Source organism: Dioscorea cayenensis, chromosome 9 (genome assembly GCF_009730915.1).
Source record: "Dioscorea cayenensis subsp. rotundata cultivar TDr96_F1 chromosome 9, TDr96_F1_v2_PseudoChromosome.rev07_lg8_w22 25.fasta, whole genome shotgun sequence".
NCBI classification, from domain to species: Eukaryota; Viridiplantae; Streptophyta; class Magnoliopsida; order Dioscoreales; family Dioscoreaceae; genus Dioscorea; species Dioscorea cayenensis.
In genome coordinates, this window is record NC_052479.1 from 29,981,398 (window position 1) to 30,001,054 (window position 19,657).

Below are 19,657 nucleotides of genomic sequence, written 5' to 3' on the forward strand. Positions count from 1 at the left end.
TCTCTTTCCACAATCACAATACTGCCGGGGTTTGTCTCAACCGCCTTATCCACGTACCAAAACAACAAATCATAGCTCCTTATCCATGAACCCTTTCCGATAGATAGGGCTCTATCTTGATTAAGCTTCACAGCATCACTTGGATTTTCAGAGTTGATTCTTTTTTTGATTTCAGGTGCATCCCCACAAAGAGAGTGAAATAGAACTACACCTGAGTTCCCTAAACGAAGAAAAGTAGTTTTGAGCCCATTCACATATGCATTTGAAAAGAGGAACCAGTCACTCCACACTTGAAAAACTTTCAAAACTCGTTCCTGAGGCATTTGATAAATAAAATAAAGGCTATCAGACTCATGGAAACTGGATAGAACCCGGAAGCATAATGATATCAACAATCATATTTACCTTATGTGCTTCGGCGGTGATCCTTCCGGTGATACTGCAATAGAGGTCATTGAAGCTCTCCATTATGTCTCATAGGGTTGCTTCAAACTTTGTGTGATAAAGCAAAGGAATTCTTCACTAGAGCACTGCTGTTATGAAGTATGTTGGAGACTAGCATAAATCTTGCAACTTTAGTTAGGATCAGTGTTTCTTTAAGTGTCAATGATTCAGAGAGGACCTCAACAATCTGCAATTACATAAAAATAAACTCCATAAATAAGAAAAGTTCTGAGAACTAATTGAATAAAAAACTAGATTACAGATTAGGCATCCTTTTCAAAAAACCTTAAGGTTCATAATAAGGCATGATGAATATCTACTTTTATGGATTGCAAAAAATGTAATGAGATGAAAGTGAGATGTAGATCTGTTCAACCAAATTTAGTTGAATTTGCAAGATGGTAGGTTCATGAATAAAAAAAAATTGGAATTACCTCTCCGGCTGCATCAACATTAGCATCTTTTATCAGACTCCTTTCTAAAGTCAAAGACCGCAACATATCCTCAAACTCATCTCATTGTGCCTCCGTCAAAGAACGCTCTAATTCCACTCTCTAGAAAATGTAAAACAGAATAATCATGAATCTTATCCATTTTACTTAAAGATATGAGATATTCCAACTGTTAGATGTATATGTTAGATGTGTATGCATACATGTGTGTATTCTAGTTGTATATACATATGTATACGTACATTGGGTTACTTGTATTGCTTCTCCCTATATGTAAACCCAAATGGTTGTTGTTCTATGTAAGGAGCACTTCTATTCTATTACCAACAACCCCATTCCAGAAGTTCAATTAGAACTCACCCTATTTCCACCGGATGCAAATGTGGTGCCAGCCTCTTTCTCACGCTCTAGGTATTGAACAGTTGGCAAAGAAGATGGGATCCATCTGGATGGAGAAAGACTGGCATTATCTAAAATGCATTTGAACCAAATGTATAGCTATATTTGGAAAGATAAGGAATAATATAAATCAACTATAAAATCTTGCAAACATAACAATAGTGATACTACCAAGTGAGAGTTTTAGTGATTCAAAGGACTATGGATTAATAGCTATGGTGGTATTTCACCTTCCACTACCAGTCATCATGATGAAAGGCTCTGTTCGCCAGAGCTGAAGAGCATCACCCTGCATTTTAAATCTATGAAATATCATAATATACCTAAAATTGCTCAATTAGTATTATGGGAAATCAAATAGTTGCTAACCAAGCTGATGTAAAAGATGAAAAACAAGAAACTGACTAGATGCAGGTAAGGATATAGTAGCCTTCAGAAAATCAAGCTACAAGTTGCTAAACCAGATCAAATATTAAAGGGTTTGAATAATTGCTGAACTAAGAAACAAGGCGGGTGATTTTGCATAAATAATATGCTCAATTCCTACCATGGTAGGGGAACCCAGAAGAAGCCGTAACTAAGTCAAGGATACCCATATTAAGCACCATATATGTTAATATTAATCAAACTGAAAGTGACACATCAAATAATTTCATTTTAATCCTTGAACTGAATTGGTGGACACAAAAATAATCATCCAGTTAACTTCTGTTAAACAAGGAAGCAGCATAAATTATCCTGAGCAAAGGAATAGAGTCTCCAGACATAGTATGCATGCTCCTTAGATCCAAGATGAAACCGAAAAGAAAAAAATAATGGGTTTCACAGCATCTCTGCATTATAGCTTTGTTCAAAGGAGCATCCACCATCAAGAACAAACAATGCCATTGTGTCAATCACATGCCACAGGTGGTTATCCTTGGGAGGAACAATGACTAAATGAAATTTTCTTTAGTGTTATTACTTAGTATAATAAAATGCGATCAATTTGCTAGATTATAATTCTATCAGATCATATGTCAAATTACAGCCGTATTAAACATTTTTAAACTTCAAGGATCAAATTGAATAATAAATTCATTTAAATCTTGAATTTATTTATTTATTTTTTGACTTTTTATGCTTAAATATTATATACACACAAAAAAAATAGTTTACAAAATTCATGAACTAAATTGTCAGCAACTAAGATTTAATTAACCAATGATAAACTAATAAGAAAAGAGCAAATAAAACAACATAAATATATATATATATATATATATATATATATATATATATATACCACTTATGAGCTATTCAAATCTAATTCAACTTGAAACAACTTAACTTGATTTTCTCAATCATTCACCTTCAAAACCACAAAATAAAACTACTCGTTACATCACAAGTGAAATTTTCTTTTAAAAAAGAAATTAATTAATACACAACATTGTTTTTTCTTAATTTATAATAAAGTAATATGTGTTTGGTACATTAATTACCACCATGGCAATTAAGCAGATTGATGTCGAAAATCAACAATGAGGACCATAATTTTAATAGATTATTATTATTAAAAGTATTATAAACTATGAGGACCACATGCAATCAATGGATTATGATAAAGTTGGGTACCAAGTGTAATTTGAACCACAGAACACTCTTACAGGACAATTTGAGAAAATCCATTAACAAGCTCATGTTTGAGACATTATCTAAATCCACTCACAAAATAAATAAATAAATAAATAAATAAAATAAAGAGAGGAGAGTTTGAAAGTCAACGTGGACAACCTCGAATGAGATAAAAAAAACACTAAATTTTTTTAGGAAATAGGAACATTAGAAATGAATTTGTCAAGGATGAGTTGCAGTTACTGGATTCAAATCCAATGATTAAGAAATGATGTCCATAGAATTTTTTATCTATGGAAATTTATAAAAGATTGGTTCTCATATGTATATATATTTATACATCCAACGTACATAATCTACATGGAGTCACAGACAACTAGGAATTAAAAAAAAAGTATTATGTAAAAATAAAAAATTTGAAAAATTAAGATATGATATGACAGTTTTTTTTAATAAATATAGATAAACCACAACTTTATTGAAGAAAAAAAACGAACAAAGTAGAAAAAATAAAGTACAAACAAGAAGAAGAAACAGAAAGAAGTCTCTCATAAGAGGTGAGGCACACAAAACAAAAGAGAAAAACAAAAATGCAAAACAAATTTATAAAAAAAAATTAGCTGGACTTGCGAAGACCACAATCTGATAATACAGACCTGTCCAAGTTATTAGGGGGAGTAACTACTAAATTATTAAAGAGCTTTTTAAATATTATATATATCCTAAGTTCAATAATCTTTCTCCAGCCAACATATAAATAGAAATTACATAAAAACATTGCATGAGAATAACTTAAAGATACAAACATATGTATGCTCATATAAATATATATGTGATCATGCAGCATGCTTATAAAAGTAATTACTTAATAATGCTCTAAAAAAGCCAACCTTGGCTTAGCAAGGGCATGCAAAGGTTTATTAATAAAGAGACTACTTTCCTCCTCTGAGAGGTTCACCGGCCCTTCACCGGCAGGCAAGCTCCACGTAAACGTATGCAAAACTCTAGCTAACAACATATACGTCATTGCGGTCCCCAACTGTCCCCCTATGCACCCTCTCCGGCCGGTGGAAAACGATATGAACCGGAGCTCCGGCTCAGCTAGATCCACATTCTTCTCATTAAGGTGCCGGTCAGGGTTGAATCTCATCGAATCTTCCCAAATTTTAGGGTTCCGGCCAAGTCCGACACGGCTTAGGAGGACCTGGCTGCCCTTAGGGATGAAGAAGCCGGCGACGGTGGTGTCAATGGAAGAGACATGGGGAACGTTGAAGGGTGCAATGGGGTGGAGACGAAGAGCTTCACGGGCACATGCCCTCAAGTAGGGGAGGTTGGGGAAGTCAGACTCTTCAACAAGGCGGTGAGGGCCGATGACACGGTCGAGCTCATCGATGGCTTTCCAGAGAATATCTGGCTGGTTGAGCATCTCGGCCATCGCCCATTCCACTGTGTTTGACGGGTTGTCCACCGTTACAAAGATGAGCTCCTACATGCACAGTCATGCAGTGTTACATAAGCTTATTTCAAGGTCAAGGTTAGGATATAGTTAAAGTCAATGTAATATAATGGCCACTGTGGACGTGCGAGAGGCCGTGTTATATATATATATATATATATATATATGAAAATAGCACTCACAGCAGATTGTGCCTTAATTTCTTCAATCCTTAAGAGAGGCTTTCCTTCATCATCTTTGAGAGAGATGAACACATCAAGAATGTTCTCTGGCTCACCATTAACACCACCATTGCTCCTCCATTGTTGCACTCTCTTTTCAATAATAGGATCATGATATTTATTGATCACATTTATGGCTTTCTTCATGGTTTTCTCATGACCGTCAATATCCAAAATTCTCAAACTTGGTATGAAATCTGATGCACAAAATGAATAGATCAATGAGAGCACAGTGAATGCAGCCTCTACGTGCTCCAACTCCTCTTCTCCCGGCCCCGGCACGCCGTCTTTTGCTCCCTTTCCAAAATGCCGACATCCAAACAGCATCCTCCTTATGATAGTTCCAGTATAATATCTAAAGAAGACAATAGAAATAAGTTATCATGATCATGTGAAAATATCAGTCACATAATCTACATCAATGTATATAAAATATATATATATATATATCTCAAAGATACCGAAGAGTTTTTCGGAGATTAATCTCTTCTCCGGCTTTGCTTTGATGCTGAATATACTGAACAAGGTTATCGGCCTCTTCCACGCGCATTTTCGCCATCTTTTGGAATTGTTGATGGTTGAGTACCTGTGAGACCATCACTCGTCTCATCTTCTTCCATTGATCACACCATGGAGTGAAGACGACAGAGAAGAAACACCTACCGGAGTATTCGGTAGCCATTGTTTTAGGCCGGGAGGCGAAGACGGCATCGTTCTTCTTTAAAAACTCTCTAGCAAGCTCTGGTGAGTTAACAACGATAACATGGACATTTCCTAGGCGAATGCAAGTAATGTCTTTGCCTTCGGCTTTTCGAAGGACCCACCGGAAATGTGGCTTCCTCCAAAGCATCATCAGAAGGCTTCCAACAATTGGTAAGGCTGCGGGACCTGGTGGTAAACCAGCACCAACACCAGCACCACTACCACCATCTTTTCCATGCTCATTAGGATTTTGTGAATAGAAGAGAACGAAGAAGAAGGTGGCGGTTACCAGCACCATAACCGGGAGAAGTCCGGTGAGAACTCCGGCAGCAGTGGCTAAAGAAAATGTGACTTCCATTGATGCTTGCTAGCAATGGCGGTGCCAAAGAGAGTGATGTATATATATGAAAGTATTTGGAATCAATGTGGGAAGATAAGAAATGAGGGTGTGTATTTATAGAGTATACTAGTTGATATGAAGAGAAGAAAGAAAGAAAGAAGAGCTTTTGATGAACAATGTTTTATTATTAGATTTTATTTTGTGGATATTTTATTAGTTTATGTCATTGCTTGTTGTTTTTTTAATTAATTTCTTTTTAAAGTTTGTCCTAAATGCCAGTGAAGTTGGATGACACCGGAACCACAAGGCGCTCCTGAGGGACAATTTGAGAAAATCCGTGAGGAGCTAACTTCTGTGCAAAATTATGAACCACTGAAAAGAAAAACAAGAGAACCATGGGCCTTCGTCTCTCATGGGAACCACAATTTAAAATAAATAAACAAATAAATAAATATCACACATGCAGTGAACCAAAAAAAAAAAAGAATAAGAAAAAATTCATAGGAAATAGTTTGGTGATCCTTTAGTGATAGAAGAGATAGGTAACATGAGAAGGCTTCCAAAAAAAAAACATGTCTGTCTCCGGGGATTATTCATTCACAACAATTCTATTAACCTGAAGGTCAAGGTATCTTTGATCATATCAACAACCAAGTGATTTATTATTAGTCAGATTTCCATTAGAATCTTTCATAACTAATAAGAGTTCGAATCATCGATGATGATAAATTTTTGAAAATATGAGTATAGCATTATGTGCTTTGGTGGTTCAGATGTACGTATGTAACCCCACCCCGAAGCTTGTACATACCATTGCCTTTTTTAATAGCATAGCTGTTCATCTAAAAATAAAAAAAATAAAAAAATAAAAAAAATAAAAAAAAAAACTTTGATCGGGTCCTCAATTAAGAAGAGCTCCCACTAACACCAAGAAAACTGCTAAAAAGTAAAGATTGGATTTAGCGTTTGTATCGGAATTTTTCAACTTAAGTGCTTGCCAAAATCCAGCCATTACCACTCAATCTTAAACCTTAAACATGTCTTCCAAAGCGCGCAACCAGTTGAGCATGCCAACACCATGGTACAACTACCTCAAGAGTGATTCACCTCCTTTCATAATATGAGTAGACTTTTGTCATCTTTTGGTGGATTGTCTTTTCAGCTGTGGCCTACTTTCTTATTCCACTTGTTATTTTGTTTTTTTAGTATGTGGTATTTAGGAGTGCATCATCCTTGATGATGACCTCCTAACTCTTATGGTCCCTATGTTTTTCTTCTTTTGTATTTTCTCTTATCCGATTTCTAATTTGTTTCTTATTCACTTTTATCATAAAAATAAAAAAAAATTCAGCCATTAAGATTAGGTATTTAGCAAGGCTGAAAATGTGGCCGAGATGACTTCAAATTCTAGTGGCTTTGATTATTAGGCATCTAAAGATTTACACTGATATATAGGCATAAAATAAGATCGTAATATATATCATTATTTAACTATAGAAACAATTATAAGTGAATTATATAGAAGAAAAAACTAAGAAGCTGAAATTCACAATTTCCTTTTTTTTTTTTTGGGTTAAACTCTGTGATTAGCTTTCATTAGCTGTGTGATGCACTGGTAAAAGCTTATATATATATATATATATATATTTTTAGGTTCAAATTTTAAACTTAAGATTTCTCATCATTACTGTAAATAATATAAATTAAGTTCAAATAATTTTATTATTACAATTAACGTGAACACTCGTGAGGTAGTCAGCATTAATTTGAATTAATAATGGACTACATATAAGTAATCAAAATGCCTATGGGGGTATTTTTAAGCAAATATGATTCATATTATGATTAAAAAAAAATTACTAATGTACATGCATATGTAAAGAACCTGCTAGGTCCGGATCGATCAAGGTTGTCATATCCGGTCTGGGTATTGATCTGACTAAACCTAGAGGTCAGGGATCAATGGGTTCGACCTGGTCGAACTGGGGTTGAACCGGGGCCAATAATAAAATATAAAAAATATTATAATAATTAATAATGAGAAAATATAATATTAAAACCATAATTATAATGTAAAAAACTTCTCAAATTTGATATTTAAATTGATAAATGAGGATATACACTAGTGTTTTCTAAGTATGTAAATTATTTTTACATTTTTTAAATGTTTACAAACTTAGTATATTAATATATAATTAATTATCCAACTTCTCTCGGTGTTTTTTGATTATTTATTTGTTTATCGGTTGATTTTGTTAAAATAGATAAGAAATTTAATTTACTAATTCTTATCCTTTTATATGGATGATACATTTTATCAATAAATTATATACCCAATCTCAATTAAGTTTTTATTTTGTTTTAAATTTTTTATATTTTTTATTTAGTTAGAATATTTTATTTTTATATTTTATAATAAAATTACACTCATTTATTATTTTATTTTCTTGAAAAAAATAAATTTTTAGAAAATATTTACCATAACATATCAATGGATTTTATTTTTAAATGTTAATTTTTGTTGTTATGTTTATGATATATATATATATATATATATATATTGTGTAATTCTATTTATTGATTATAAATTGAAAATTAACATTAATAAATATATATGATTTTGTGGTTTTTAATGAGAAAATAATAATGATGTATTAAATATTGTTAAAAAAATCCCTAACATTGTGACTCGGTTGACTAGGCCTGGTCAACTGGTTCCCGGTTGAACCACTCGGGTCACCGGGTTAACATCGGGTTTTTCCATGCCCGATTCAATGGGGTGCACCCGGATCGGTCACATGGCCGGTTCCCTATTTTTCCAATTGAACAGGCTGGTCGGCCCGGGTCTGACTACTTTAGTCTAGAACAGTAGTAGTGTAATAATTTTCACTTAATCACTCATATAACGTAAGCACACACATACACTCAATGTAAAATCAAACATGCAAGAGAAAAAAGACACATGAATTGGTTACCCAATTCAGCACAAGTTGTCTGCGTCTGGGAAGCCGAACCCGGAGATAAACAATCTACTGAAAAATTGAAAAACAATACGTACAACTCTCACACTCATCCTCATGAAGATAAAGAATAATCCTCTCTAGATTGTCCGATGCCCACTCTCACTCACCCTTACCCAAGGGACTTTCTCTAGTTGCACATCCTAAATCTCAGAGCAATGTCTCTTATATAGACGTCTCAACGTCCCAAATATAGTGCCTCCCTCTTTTAGAATCTCCATGGCTTCCTAACTTAGACATCTTCCAAAGTTTGATGTTGCAACTCCTGTTGTAACTTAGCTTGCAACGCGGCCCATCTATTGAACCTGACTGAGTTTTACCTTCCGTTGCAATGGGACCTTGCGATGCCCCTAGTGCCAGTCCAACTCGATGCAATTAACTATTCCTGAGCACACACTTCCAGCAATTACCTTACCTCCTCACATCATATCAGTAGGTCCATCTCCCGAGGGTCGCACCCACCTAGGCGCATCTTCATCTCACCGAAGATGGTCTTCAAAGATCTTTAAAATCTTCTATCCAGACTTGATCTCCATTCATCCAGAAAATTATTTGTTTGGGCATTTTAATCTCTTCCAAAAAAATTAGTTGTGGATGCTTTTTAACTCGCTCCATGTTTGATAAAATTCGCAGAACTTGTAACCGTTGGAGACATCTTCATCTTTCTTACGCTGCAAAAACTGTCATGATTAACTCTTCTCTGCTTTCAATCCCTATTTACTGTCTTTCTGTTTACCCTATTCCCGACACAGTTCTTAATAAGATTTCCTAAATTGTGAGAAGTTTTTTCTGGTATAAGGGTGGTAATGGAAAGGGTATCCATGTTGTGGCTTGGAATTGTATAACTGAAGGTAAGCCTATGAAGGGGCTAACCATAAAAAATCTTGTTCTTTCTAAACATTCTCTTATGGTCAAAAATGTCTTCAAGTATTTAAATGCTGATAATGTTATTTGGGTCAATATTCAACATGTCAAGTATGGAAAAAAAAAATTTGGAAGGATCCCGTGCCTCCAATTGTTCTTGGTTTTTCAGGGACTTTGTCATTCAGCTATTATTTTAAAACCTTTTTCTTGGATTAATTCTATAAACCCTACGAGTACTTCTCTTCTCTATAACCCTTAGAGCTCTGAAATCCCAATTACATAAAACCCCACTTTCTTAAATATGGATTCAGACTTTGAGCATATTATTGTTTCCGATTTGATTCACAATGATAGACGTCACACCCATAACCTGTGGAGTTTATTTGGCAAATATCCAAACTCTCTCTCCTCCAATTTAGGCATGATAGACTCCAATGCAAATAACCACTGGGTTTGGCTTCCTAAATACCATTGTATTAAGACTTCTGTTGTGGTGTCTCATCTGCTAAATCAAAACACAGCCCTCCAGATCTCTGGGATGGCTGGAACAAACTTTGGAAAATTGGTGCTGCCCCCCGTGTCAAGCATTTCCTTTGCCTTATGTTTAAAGGTAGGCTGGCGACTTAGGACTACCTCCATCAACTCCATTTGGGCCTTAATGGCCTTGGTAATATCTGTGGTAATGTCCATGAAACCGGCAACCATCTACTTACTCAAACATTTTGGAGGCAGATTAGTTCTAATCTTAACAAGGATCTCTCTTATTGTAACAGCTTTAGTTCTGGGGTATGGCTCACTGATTATAATCGTTCCAAGTTTATCATCTCAGTAATCATTGTAGTTATAATGTTCATTTGAAAGACTCGTTGCGATGCAATCTTCAAAAATACTACTCCAAACTACTATGTTATTGCTTATAGAGCCCTGGCCCATGCTCAGGAATTCTCCCAGAGTAATTCGAAACTCTCTTGCAAGTTTCATCATCAACAACTTCTCCAGCCCTGATGGGTAATTCCTTTTTTCCTTTGCAATATAGAACACAAACAACATGGTAAGTTCTGCTAAATTTTTCTTATCCAATTCTAATCATGTTGATTCCCTTGCAGGCAGTCTTCACTTTTCAAATGATACTTAACACAACGCTGATATGCACTCTATACAAGTAGCTCTTCAAATGGCGATTGACTTCAATCTCCGTGTTCAGCATATCTTCATAATCGCCCTAGATTCACTAAAGATAATCCGAAATAATACTGCCCCCGTCACGTGGCGCCTTACTCCCTAGATTTCCAATCTCTGGTTCCTTCTTAACATGGTGGCTAATCCTACTATTCATGTTATTCTCAAAGCTTAGATGACCCCTGCTATTAGTTTGGCTACTCACAGTGCAAATCTTCATCCTTTAAATCTCTTCCTACAAGTCAAGATTTGTCCCGTTGGATAATGAAAAGCTTTGTAGATGCTGGCCTTTCATTTTAATTTGTTTTGTTTTGTTCTTGAGTTTCCTAGCTATCTTTAGTGTTTCTCTTTTTCTGTTTTCTCTCCCTTTTGTCTTTTTAGTTGTTTCTTTATTTAATAAAATAGCCCTTATGGGTTCCTTCTTCAAAATATAAAAAATTAGTTGTGACCATAGATATCATTGTGTTTTTAAATAGATCTCCTTTCCAAAAATAGTTTTATAGATTTTCTCCACGTGCCTTTTGCTTGCTACTCAAGAGAGATCTTCCAAAGTTAATGCTCTTACCAAATATATCTCATATAGATTTTCTCCACTTGGTTCCTTGATAGAGATCCTCAAAAAATAGCACCAACCATGGTCTTCTAGTCTTCAGAACACATTAACATCTTTTGCCAAGTCATCTTGCCATGTTACTAGGCTTGCCACGACATCATTGTTGCCATGTCATCTTGACTTGGTGTAAATTAGATAGTGGCTAACCAAGCTAATGCATGTAAATGTATGAAATATCAAAATATAACCTCAAATTGTTCACTCGGTATTTTAGTAAATCAGATAGTGGCTAACCAAGCTGATATAAAAGATTGAGAACAAGAAACTGACTAGATGCAGGAAAGGATAGCAGCCTTCAAAAAATCAAGGCACATATTGTTAAACCAGATCAAATATTAAAGGGTTCGAATATTGTTGTTGGACTAAGAAACAATGCGGGTGATTTTGAATAAATAATATGCTCAATTCCCAATATGGTTGGGGAACCCAGAAGAAGCCGTAACCAAGTCAAGGATATCCACATTTAGCACCATGTTTGATAATATTAACCAAACTAAAAGTGATACATCAAACGAATTCATTTTAATCCCTGAACTGAATTGGTAGCACAAAATAATCATCCAGTTCTAACTTCTTTTAAACAAGGAAGCAGCATACACCTGAGCAAAGGAATAGAGTCTTCAGCCATAGTATGCATGCTCCTTAGATCTAAGATCAAACAGAAAGCCAAATAATGGGTTTCCATGGCTTCTCTGCATTATAGCATGTTCAAAGGAGCATCCACCATCAAGAACATTCAATGCCATTGTGTCAATCACATGCTGCGGGTGCTTATCCTTGGGAGGAACAATGACTAAATGAAATTTTCTTGTAGTGTTATTAGTATAATAAAATGCGATCAATTTGCTAGATCATAATTCTATCAGATCATATGTCAAATTACAGCCATATCAAACATTTTTAAAGTTCAATGATCAAATTGAATAATAAATTCATTTAAATCTTGAATTTATTTATTCATTTTTTGACATTTTATGCTTAAATATTATATACACACACAAAAAAATGGTTTAACTTTTTAATGACCTAGTTGATGGGCGACTCGCTCCACGACGATCTTCTCGGTGGAGCCCGTGACGGAGGCCGGCAAGGTACAGCAGCCGGGGCTAGGAGTGGATGGACCCGCAGACTTTCTCAGCGATCTCGGCAGCCGGGTTCTCACCGGTATTCTGGGTATGCAGGCCCACCGCACCAGCGCAACTTGGTTCGCGAGGGTACTTTGTTTGCTAAAGCGGTAAGCCCTCCCAGCATAAATGTGTCAACAGAGGAGATTCACAGGACGGATAATAGAGATTCGACGGAGGGCCAGCCAGGCTGGAAAACTGTGAGCTCGCGTAAACTTAGACGCAGCCCTACTTCGGATGGGCAAAGCGCTGCTCGCTCCCCACCGGAAGGTTTTCTCCCGGTTGTGGGTTCCAAGCAACCCCGCTCACCTCCTAGTTGCAACAACTGCCTACGCACCACCCACAAAACTGAGGAATGCCGCCACCGCCTCTCTTGTAAACGTTGTGGGGGTGCAGGTCATGTTGCGAAGCAATGCAGGGTGGAGCTCCCCTCCCCGCCAAGGCAGCGCCGTGCTAGACCTAAAGCCAAAGAAAAATTCTCCTCTGCTGGGGACTCTATACCTGCAAATTCAAATATGTTAAGAGAGTCTTCCCCTAAACCTAGATGGCATCGATCCCATCTCTCTATCTCACTAACTCAAGAGACCTCCAAACTTTGCAAGGAATTGGCCAAGATTGTTGTGCTGGAGATCATTTCTGGTCAGACAAGTGATGATATCCTCTTGGAGTTTCTTCCCGGAGCTCTCAATACCCCGAGAGTTGACGCAGTGTACGAATTCAAAGATAACTCCTTCTTGACTACATTAAGCAGTGAAGATGAAGCCATTAAGGCTAGTAAAATCGGTGAATTGAGTCTTCCATCAAAGCTGGGGCCTTGTGTTTTCTCCATCAAGCCTTGGTCGGCGGAGATTGGATCGGTGGGGTCGGCGTCGGGGAAAGCTCAGGTTCTCCTCATCTGGAATCTCCCATTGCATGCCTGGACCTGGTCGGTTTTGGTTAATCTGCTACGTCCGATTGGTGAGTTGGTGGCCATTCCGCAGCCCAGCAAACCGCACAAGTCATTCCTCTCTGTGCTGGTCCGGTGTCGTCATCAGGTTGTGCTTCCGCATGAGATTGTCCTGATCTTTGGAATGCGCAAGTTTGTGGTTCTTATCACGGATAATCGTCTTCCTTTCCCAACGTTTCAGCGCGACCAGGAGAAATATGCTTATTCTTCGCCACGACAGGAGGATCTTGAACCGAGACCCAAACCTAATCTGACGACCGCTGACCGTGTTCGAGATGCTAAGGGGAAGGAGGTGATGGATGCACATGGACAGGTGAAGGATGGAACTGATCATCGACCTCCCGATCATCTTCCCGCGACACAGAGGACTGCTCAGACCTGGAAACCTCGAACACACAAGCTTTTGATCCGTCCGGAGAGCGTCGCTCCCGGGATCACTAAGGTGTCATCAGAACAGGCCCGGCCGGTGAGCTTGGCTCCCGGGGCCATGAATAAAGATTCCAAGATCCGACCGGTGAGCTCTGCTCCCGGGATCTCCGGTGTACGGAGGGTTGAACCAGATGATTTGGTATACCGTCGGACTGATGGTCCTTCAAACGCGGCATTACCCAGTGGTTCCCCGACGTCGCCTGTGTTGAATCGGCCGCTGCACAATAACCAAGAGTCTTCTTGCGTTGTCGTTCATGCATTGGCCGAGGCTCCTAGGTTGTTGGCTGACAATCAGGTCAGGATAAATGAGGATGTGACACGGATCAACCCAGAACAAGAGGGTCTCTCATTAGATAATGGGGATGGGTGTTTGCTGGACTCTTCTGACCAGTCAAACTTGGGCCATGTTTTGTTGGGCCCCAATGACCCTGGAGCTGTGAAGGTTGCAAAGGATTCTGGAGCTGACTTAATTGCTATTGAACCTGGGCCTTCTTCTTTGGGCCCTATCAAAGCTGTGGAGAAGCTAGTCTTCAAACCAACTGTGATTGAGTTGGTGGGCCTGAATTCGGTGGATCCTTCGGAGCCCGCCAATTTTGAAGCTCAAGCTTCGGTCCAGATCAGCAGTGGGGATGCATTGGAGGAAACTGATAGCTACAGTAACCCAAACCATCCTCCCTCTAATTTCCCTCCACCTCCGAATTTCAAGTGGACTTATCTTCATGGCTTTTGGACTCTTGTCCCAGTCAATTTCTCTATAGATCTCACTTCACAAACCTTGTCAGACGAAGTGCCCAACCAGCATGGGAAACTAGAACTATGGAATGAGGAGAATACTATTGATGATAAGTTGCATAATCCTTCAATCCAACTGACCGATGGATCAGGGCAGGAAGGTGAAAGCCTTGATAGTCGGGAGGAGGAGGACTCGGAGTCAGACTTTGAGGAGAAAGTTAGAAGATTGCTCCAATCGGAAAAAGTTGAGGACCCCTCACATGGTACCCGAAGAAGTGAACGAAGGAAGAAGCCATCATCAAGATGGAACGAGGAGGCAGTTTTCATTCCACAGCCACCCAGATCTACTAAGAAAAAGGGGACAACCAGCACAACTCCGGAAGCCCCATAAGCTAAAAAGGCGAAACTTGAGGATCCCGTGTCAAAGATCAAGAGAAGTCTGGAGTTCCTAAGTTCTGCAAACGTTGTGCAGGTTGCCTCGACGTCGAGACCTACTTCCCCAGGCGAGACGTAGATCTTTGTGGTTGTTCCCTAGAGGAGCTTCTCCTCCTTTAGGAGTTTTCTCCCCTACTTCCGCTCTGGTTTTCCCTTTGTTTGTTGTTGTTATGTTCAACCACCTGGTGGTTTATTTTGTAGAGCCTTGGCTCGTTATGTTGTTTCTTTTTATTAATGCATGTGGTTTATCCACCTTTTAAAAAACAAAAATGGTTTACAAAGTTCATGAACTAGACTGTGAGCAACTAAGATTTAAACCAATGATTTACTAATAAAAAAAAGCAAATAAAACAACATATATATATATATATATAGAGCATGTTACATTATCCGACCACTTACGAGCTATTCAAATCTAAATTCAATTTGCAACAACTTAAATTGATTTTCTCAATCATTCACCATCAAAACCACAAAATAAAACTACTCGTTAGATCACAGGTGAATTTTTCTTTTTAAAAAAAAATTAATTGATGCACAACATTGTTTTTTTAATTTAGAATAAAAGTAAAATGTGTTTGGTACATTAATTACCACCATGGCAAGATTGATGTCGAAAATCAACATTGAGGACCATTATTTTAATAGATTATTATTGTTAAAAGTATTATAAACTATGAGGACCTGCACATGCAATTAAAGGATCATCATAAAGTTGGGTACCAAGTGTAATTTGAACCACAGAACACTCTTACAGGACAATTTGAGAAAATCCATTAACAAACTCATGTTTGAGACATGATCTGAATCCACTCACAAAAAAATAAATAAAATAAAAAGAGTTTGAAAGTCACGTCGACAACCTTCTAGATAAAAAAACACTAAAACTTTTAGAAAACATAAACATTAAAAATGAATTTGTCATCGATGAGTTGGTAACTGAATTCAAATCCAATTATTAAGAGATGGGAGTCCATAGAATTTTTTATCTATGAACATTCATAGAAGATTAGTTTTTATACTAGTATATATACACCCAACGTACATAATCTATATAAAGTTACAAAAATCTGGAAATTAGAAAAAAGTATTACATAAAAATAAAAAATTAAAAAATTAAAACATGATATGACAGTTTTTTTAATAAATATAAATAATCATAATTTTATTGAAAAAAAAACAAATAAACAGAATAGAAAAAATAAAGTACAAACAAAAAGAAAAAACATAAGGAAGTCTATCACCATAGGTGAGGCACACAAAATAAAAGAGGAGAATATATAACAAAGCAAGTAAAAAAAATCAGCGGACGGGCGAAGACCACCGCGTAGTAATACAGACCTGTCCAAACTGTCAGGGGAGTAATCTACTCCTGTGCTAAATCATGATCTAAATAATGCGCTAAATCATGACAGAGCTTTTTAAATATTATATATATATATATTAAGTTCAATACTCTTTCTCCAACCAATATGCCAATGGAAATTACATAAAAACATTGCTTGAGAATAACTTAAAGATATAAACATATGTACGCCCATATAAATATATATATATATGTTAGAATTAATCTTGTTATTGCATTTAGGACCCTATGTTATTTATATATTACATTTAGGCATTGTTGCATTTATGCATTTAAGTTTGCAGTTATGACCCTCCTTGTTTTATAAATTGCATTTGTATTTAAAATTATGTTAGGATTATGTTTAGATAAGTTTGTTAGTTTGAATCTGTTTAGTTTCTTGGTGGCTAACTAACTTAGTTTGAATTCAGTTATCAATATCAATATAAAATATAGAAAGGTGGGGAGTTTTGGTTGACCGCGTCAAAAATTATCTCATCTTCTTTGAGTGTTCTGTGTGTTTTTCTCTGATTTTTCTAACATTTAATACCAGAGCAAGGTTCGGAGTAGATACCAAAGATCATGTCAGGTTCATCATCAAAGAGTGAAACAACCGTCGGCACGGCAACATTGAAGACTCCAACATTGAAGGCTCCAACAAGAGACGGGACGGTGACCCTCCAGTATCCGTTGCTCACAAAGAGAAACTACTTGGCATGGGCACTCAAGATGAAGATGTACATGCGTGCGCAAGGCGTGTGGGATACTATTTAGCCTATTGACCCGAAGGAGAAGATAGAGACGTGGAAGGATCAGATGGCCCTTACTGCCATCTATCAGGGTATTAGCGAGGAGACGCTCCTTGTGTTGGCTGAAAAGGAGACGGCCAAGGAGGCATGGGAGATGTTGAAGACAATGCACATGGGCACCGAGCGCGTTAAGAAGGCAAAGATCCAAACTCTGAGAAGTCAGTTTGAAGGTCTACGCATGTGTGAAGCGGAGGCTGTTGATGACTTTGCCACAAAGTTAACCACAATAGTCAACAAAATTCGTGCATTGGGCGACAAGGTAGAGAAGGCCTACGTCGTCAAGATGCTCCTTCGTGCTATCCCTTCCAAGTTTATTTAGATTGCATCGACAATTGAGCAGTTCGACAATCTCCAAACGATACTGTGGAGGAGGTCATCGGGTCGCTTAAAGCCCATAAAGAACGATTGCGGGGTTACAAGGATGAGAAAGAAGAACACATCTTATTGACAAAGGCTGAATGGAAGGCGAGAGAAGAAGGTGAAGATACGTCGAACTCGTTGAGAGGACGAGGAGGAAACAACTGGCGTGGCCGTGGATGTGGACGTGGACGCAGTGATGATAGAAGTGGAAATGAAGGCACTTATCAAGAGAAGAAGTTTGATAAGACCAAGGTGAAATGCTATAATTGTTATTATTTCAGTCATCATGCCTATGAGTGCAGATCCAAGAAGAAGGATGAGGAAACCCATCTTGTGGAGAAACAAGATGATGATGATGAGCCAGCACTACTCATGACAGAAGTATGTGAATGCTTGCAAGACATGATGCATGCGGTAGAGGAGATCATGTTGCATGAAGTGAACATCAAGCCTAGTATTAGAACTAAGGAAATAGTGTATGGGAACAACTTGTGGTATCTTGACATGGGTGCAAGTAACCACATGACCAGGAGCCGAAGCCAGTTCTCAGAGTTGGACGAGACGATAGTTGGGAGAGTCAAGTTCAGTGATGATTCCGTCGTAGACATCCAAGGAAAAGGCACTGTATTGTTTCAGTGTCAAAATGGTGAGCATCGTCTTCTCATAGATGTTTACTTCATACCTAGTTTGTACAGAAATATTGTGAGTTTGGGCCAACTTGATGAGCATGGATGCGAGTCAGTGATAAAAGGAGGATACTTGTGTGTCTATGATAAAGGTGGAAGGTTATTTACAAGGGCGAAGAGATCAAAGAATAGATTATATATACTCAATGTTAAGGCAGTACATCCTGTGTGTTTGCTTGGAAAACATGGAGATGTGGCATGGCTATGGTATGTTTGGTATTATCATTTGAATTTTCGAGCATTGAGCGTCTTGAAGAAGAATCCAGTACATGAAGAAAGGAATAGGCACATCGACATTAAATATCATTTCATTTGTGATTTTGTTCAAAAGGATGACATCGAAGTTGAGTACGACAAAACTAAGGAGTAGCTTGAAGACATCCTGACAAAGCCTTTCATCGAGTTGCGAGATAAGATAGCCTCAAGGACATGAGGAAGACATAACAAGATTAAGGTGGTGAATGTTAGAATTAATCTTGTTATTGCATTTAGGACCCTATGTTATTTATATATTATGTTTAGGCATTGTTGCATTTATGCATTTAAGTTTGCAGTTATGACCCTCCTTGTTTTATAAATTGCATTTGTATTTAAAATTATGTTAGGATTATGTTTAGATAAGTTTGTTAGTCTGAATCTGTTTAGTTTCTTGGTGGCTAAGTAACTTAGTTTGAATTCAGTTATCAATATTAATATAAAAGATAGAAAGGTAGGGAGTTTTGGTTGACCGCGTCAAAAATTATCTCATCTTCTTTGAGTGTTCTTTGTGTGTTTTTCTCTGATTTTCCTAACAATGTGATCATGAAGCATGCTTATAAAAGTAATTACTTAAAAATGCTCTAAAAAAGCCAACCTTGGCTTAGCAAGTGCATGCAAAGGTTTATCAATAAAGAGACTACTTTCCTCCTCTGAGAGGTTCACTAGCTCTTCACCGGCCGGCATGCTCCACGTAAACGTATGCAAAACTCTAGCCAACATCATGTACGTCATTGCTGTCCCCAACTGCCCCCCCATGCACCATCTTCAGCCGGTGGAAAACGATATGAACTAGAGCTCCAGATCAGCTAGATCCACATTCTTCTCATTAAGGTGCCGGTCGGGGTTGAATCTCATCGAATCTTCCCAAATTTTAGGGTTCCGGCCAAGTCCGACACATCTTAGGAGGACCTGGCTGCCCTTAGGGATGAAGAAGCCGGCGACGGTGGTGTCAATGGAGGAGACATGAGGAACGTTGAAGGGTGCAATGGGGTGGAGACGAAGAGCTTCACGGGCACATGCCCTCAAGTAGGGGAGGTTGGGGAAGTCAGACTCTTCAACAAGGCGGTGAGGGCCGATGACACGATCAAGCTCATCGATGGCTTTCCAGAGAATATCTGGCTGGTTGAGCATCTTGGCCATCGCCCATTCTACTGAGTTTGACGGGTTGTCCACCGTTACAAAGATGAGCTCCTACATGCACAGTCATGCAATGTTACATAAGCTTG

At 37.8% G+C, this 19,657-nt stretch overlaps 2 protein-coding genes across 2 annotated transcripts; both read right to left on the minus strand.

Moving 5' to 3' along the window:
• Positions 1–3,709: 3,709 nt before the first annotated feature.
• LOC120269395 (phenylalanine N-monooxygenase-like) lies at positions 3,710–5,808 on the minus strand. Its single transcript, XM_039276734.1, has 3 exons — positions 5,051–5,808; positions 4,551–4,944; positions 3,710–4,398 (listed from the first exon to the last, which is right to left on the minus strand). Exons 1-3 carry the CDS (start codon positions 5,647–5,649, stop codon positions 3,778–3,780), a joined length of 1,614 nt encoding a protein of 537 aa, XP_039132668.1. The 5' UTR covers positions 5,650–5,808; the 3' UTR covers positions 3,710–3,777.
• Positions 5,809–18,957: 13,149 nt separating this feature from the next.
• LOC120269436 (tryptophan N-monooxygenase CYP79A68-like) lies at positions 18,958–19,616 on the minus strand. Its single transcript, XM_039276767.1, has one exon. The coding sequence runs from the start codon at positions 19,569–19,571 to the stop codon at positions 19,221–19,223; it is 351 nt and encodes a 116-aa protein (XP_039132701.1). The 5' UTR covers positions 19,572–19,616; the 3' UTR covers positions 18,958–19,220.
• Between the last annotated feature and the right edge of the window lie 41 nt (positions 19,617–19,657).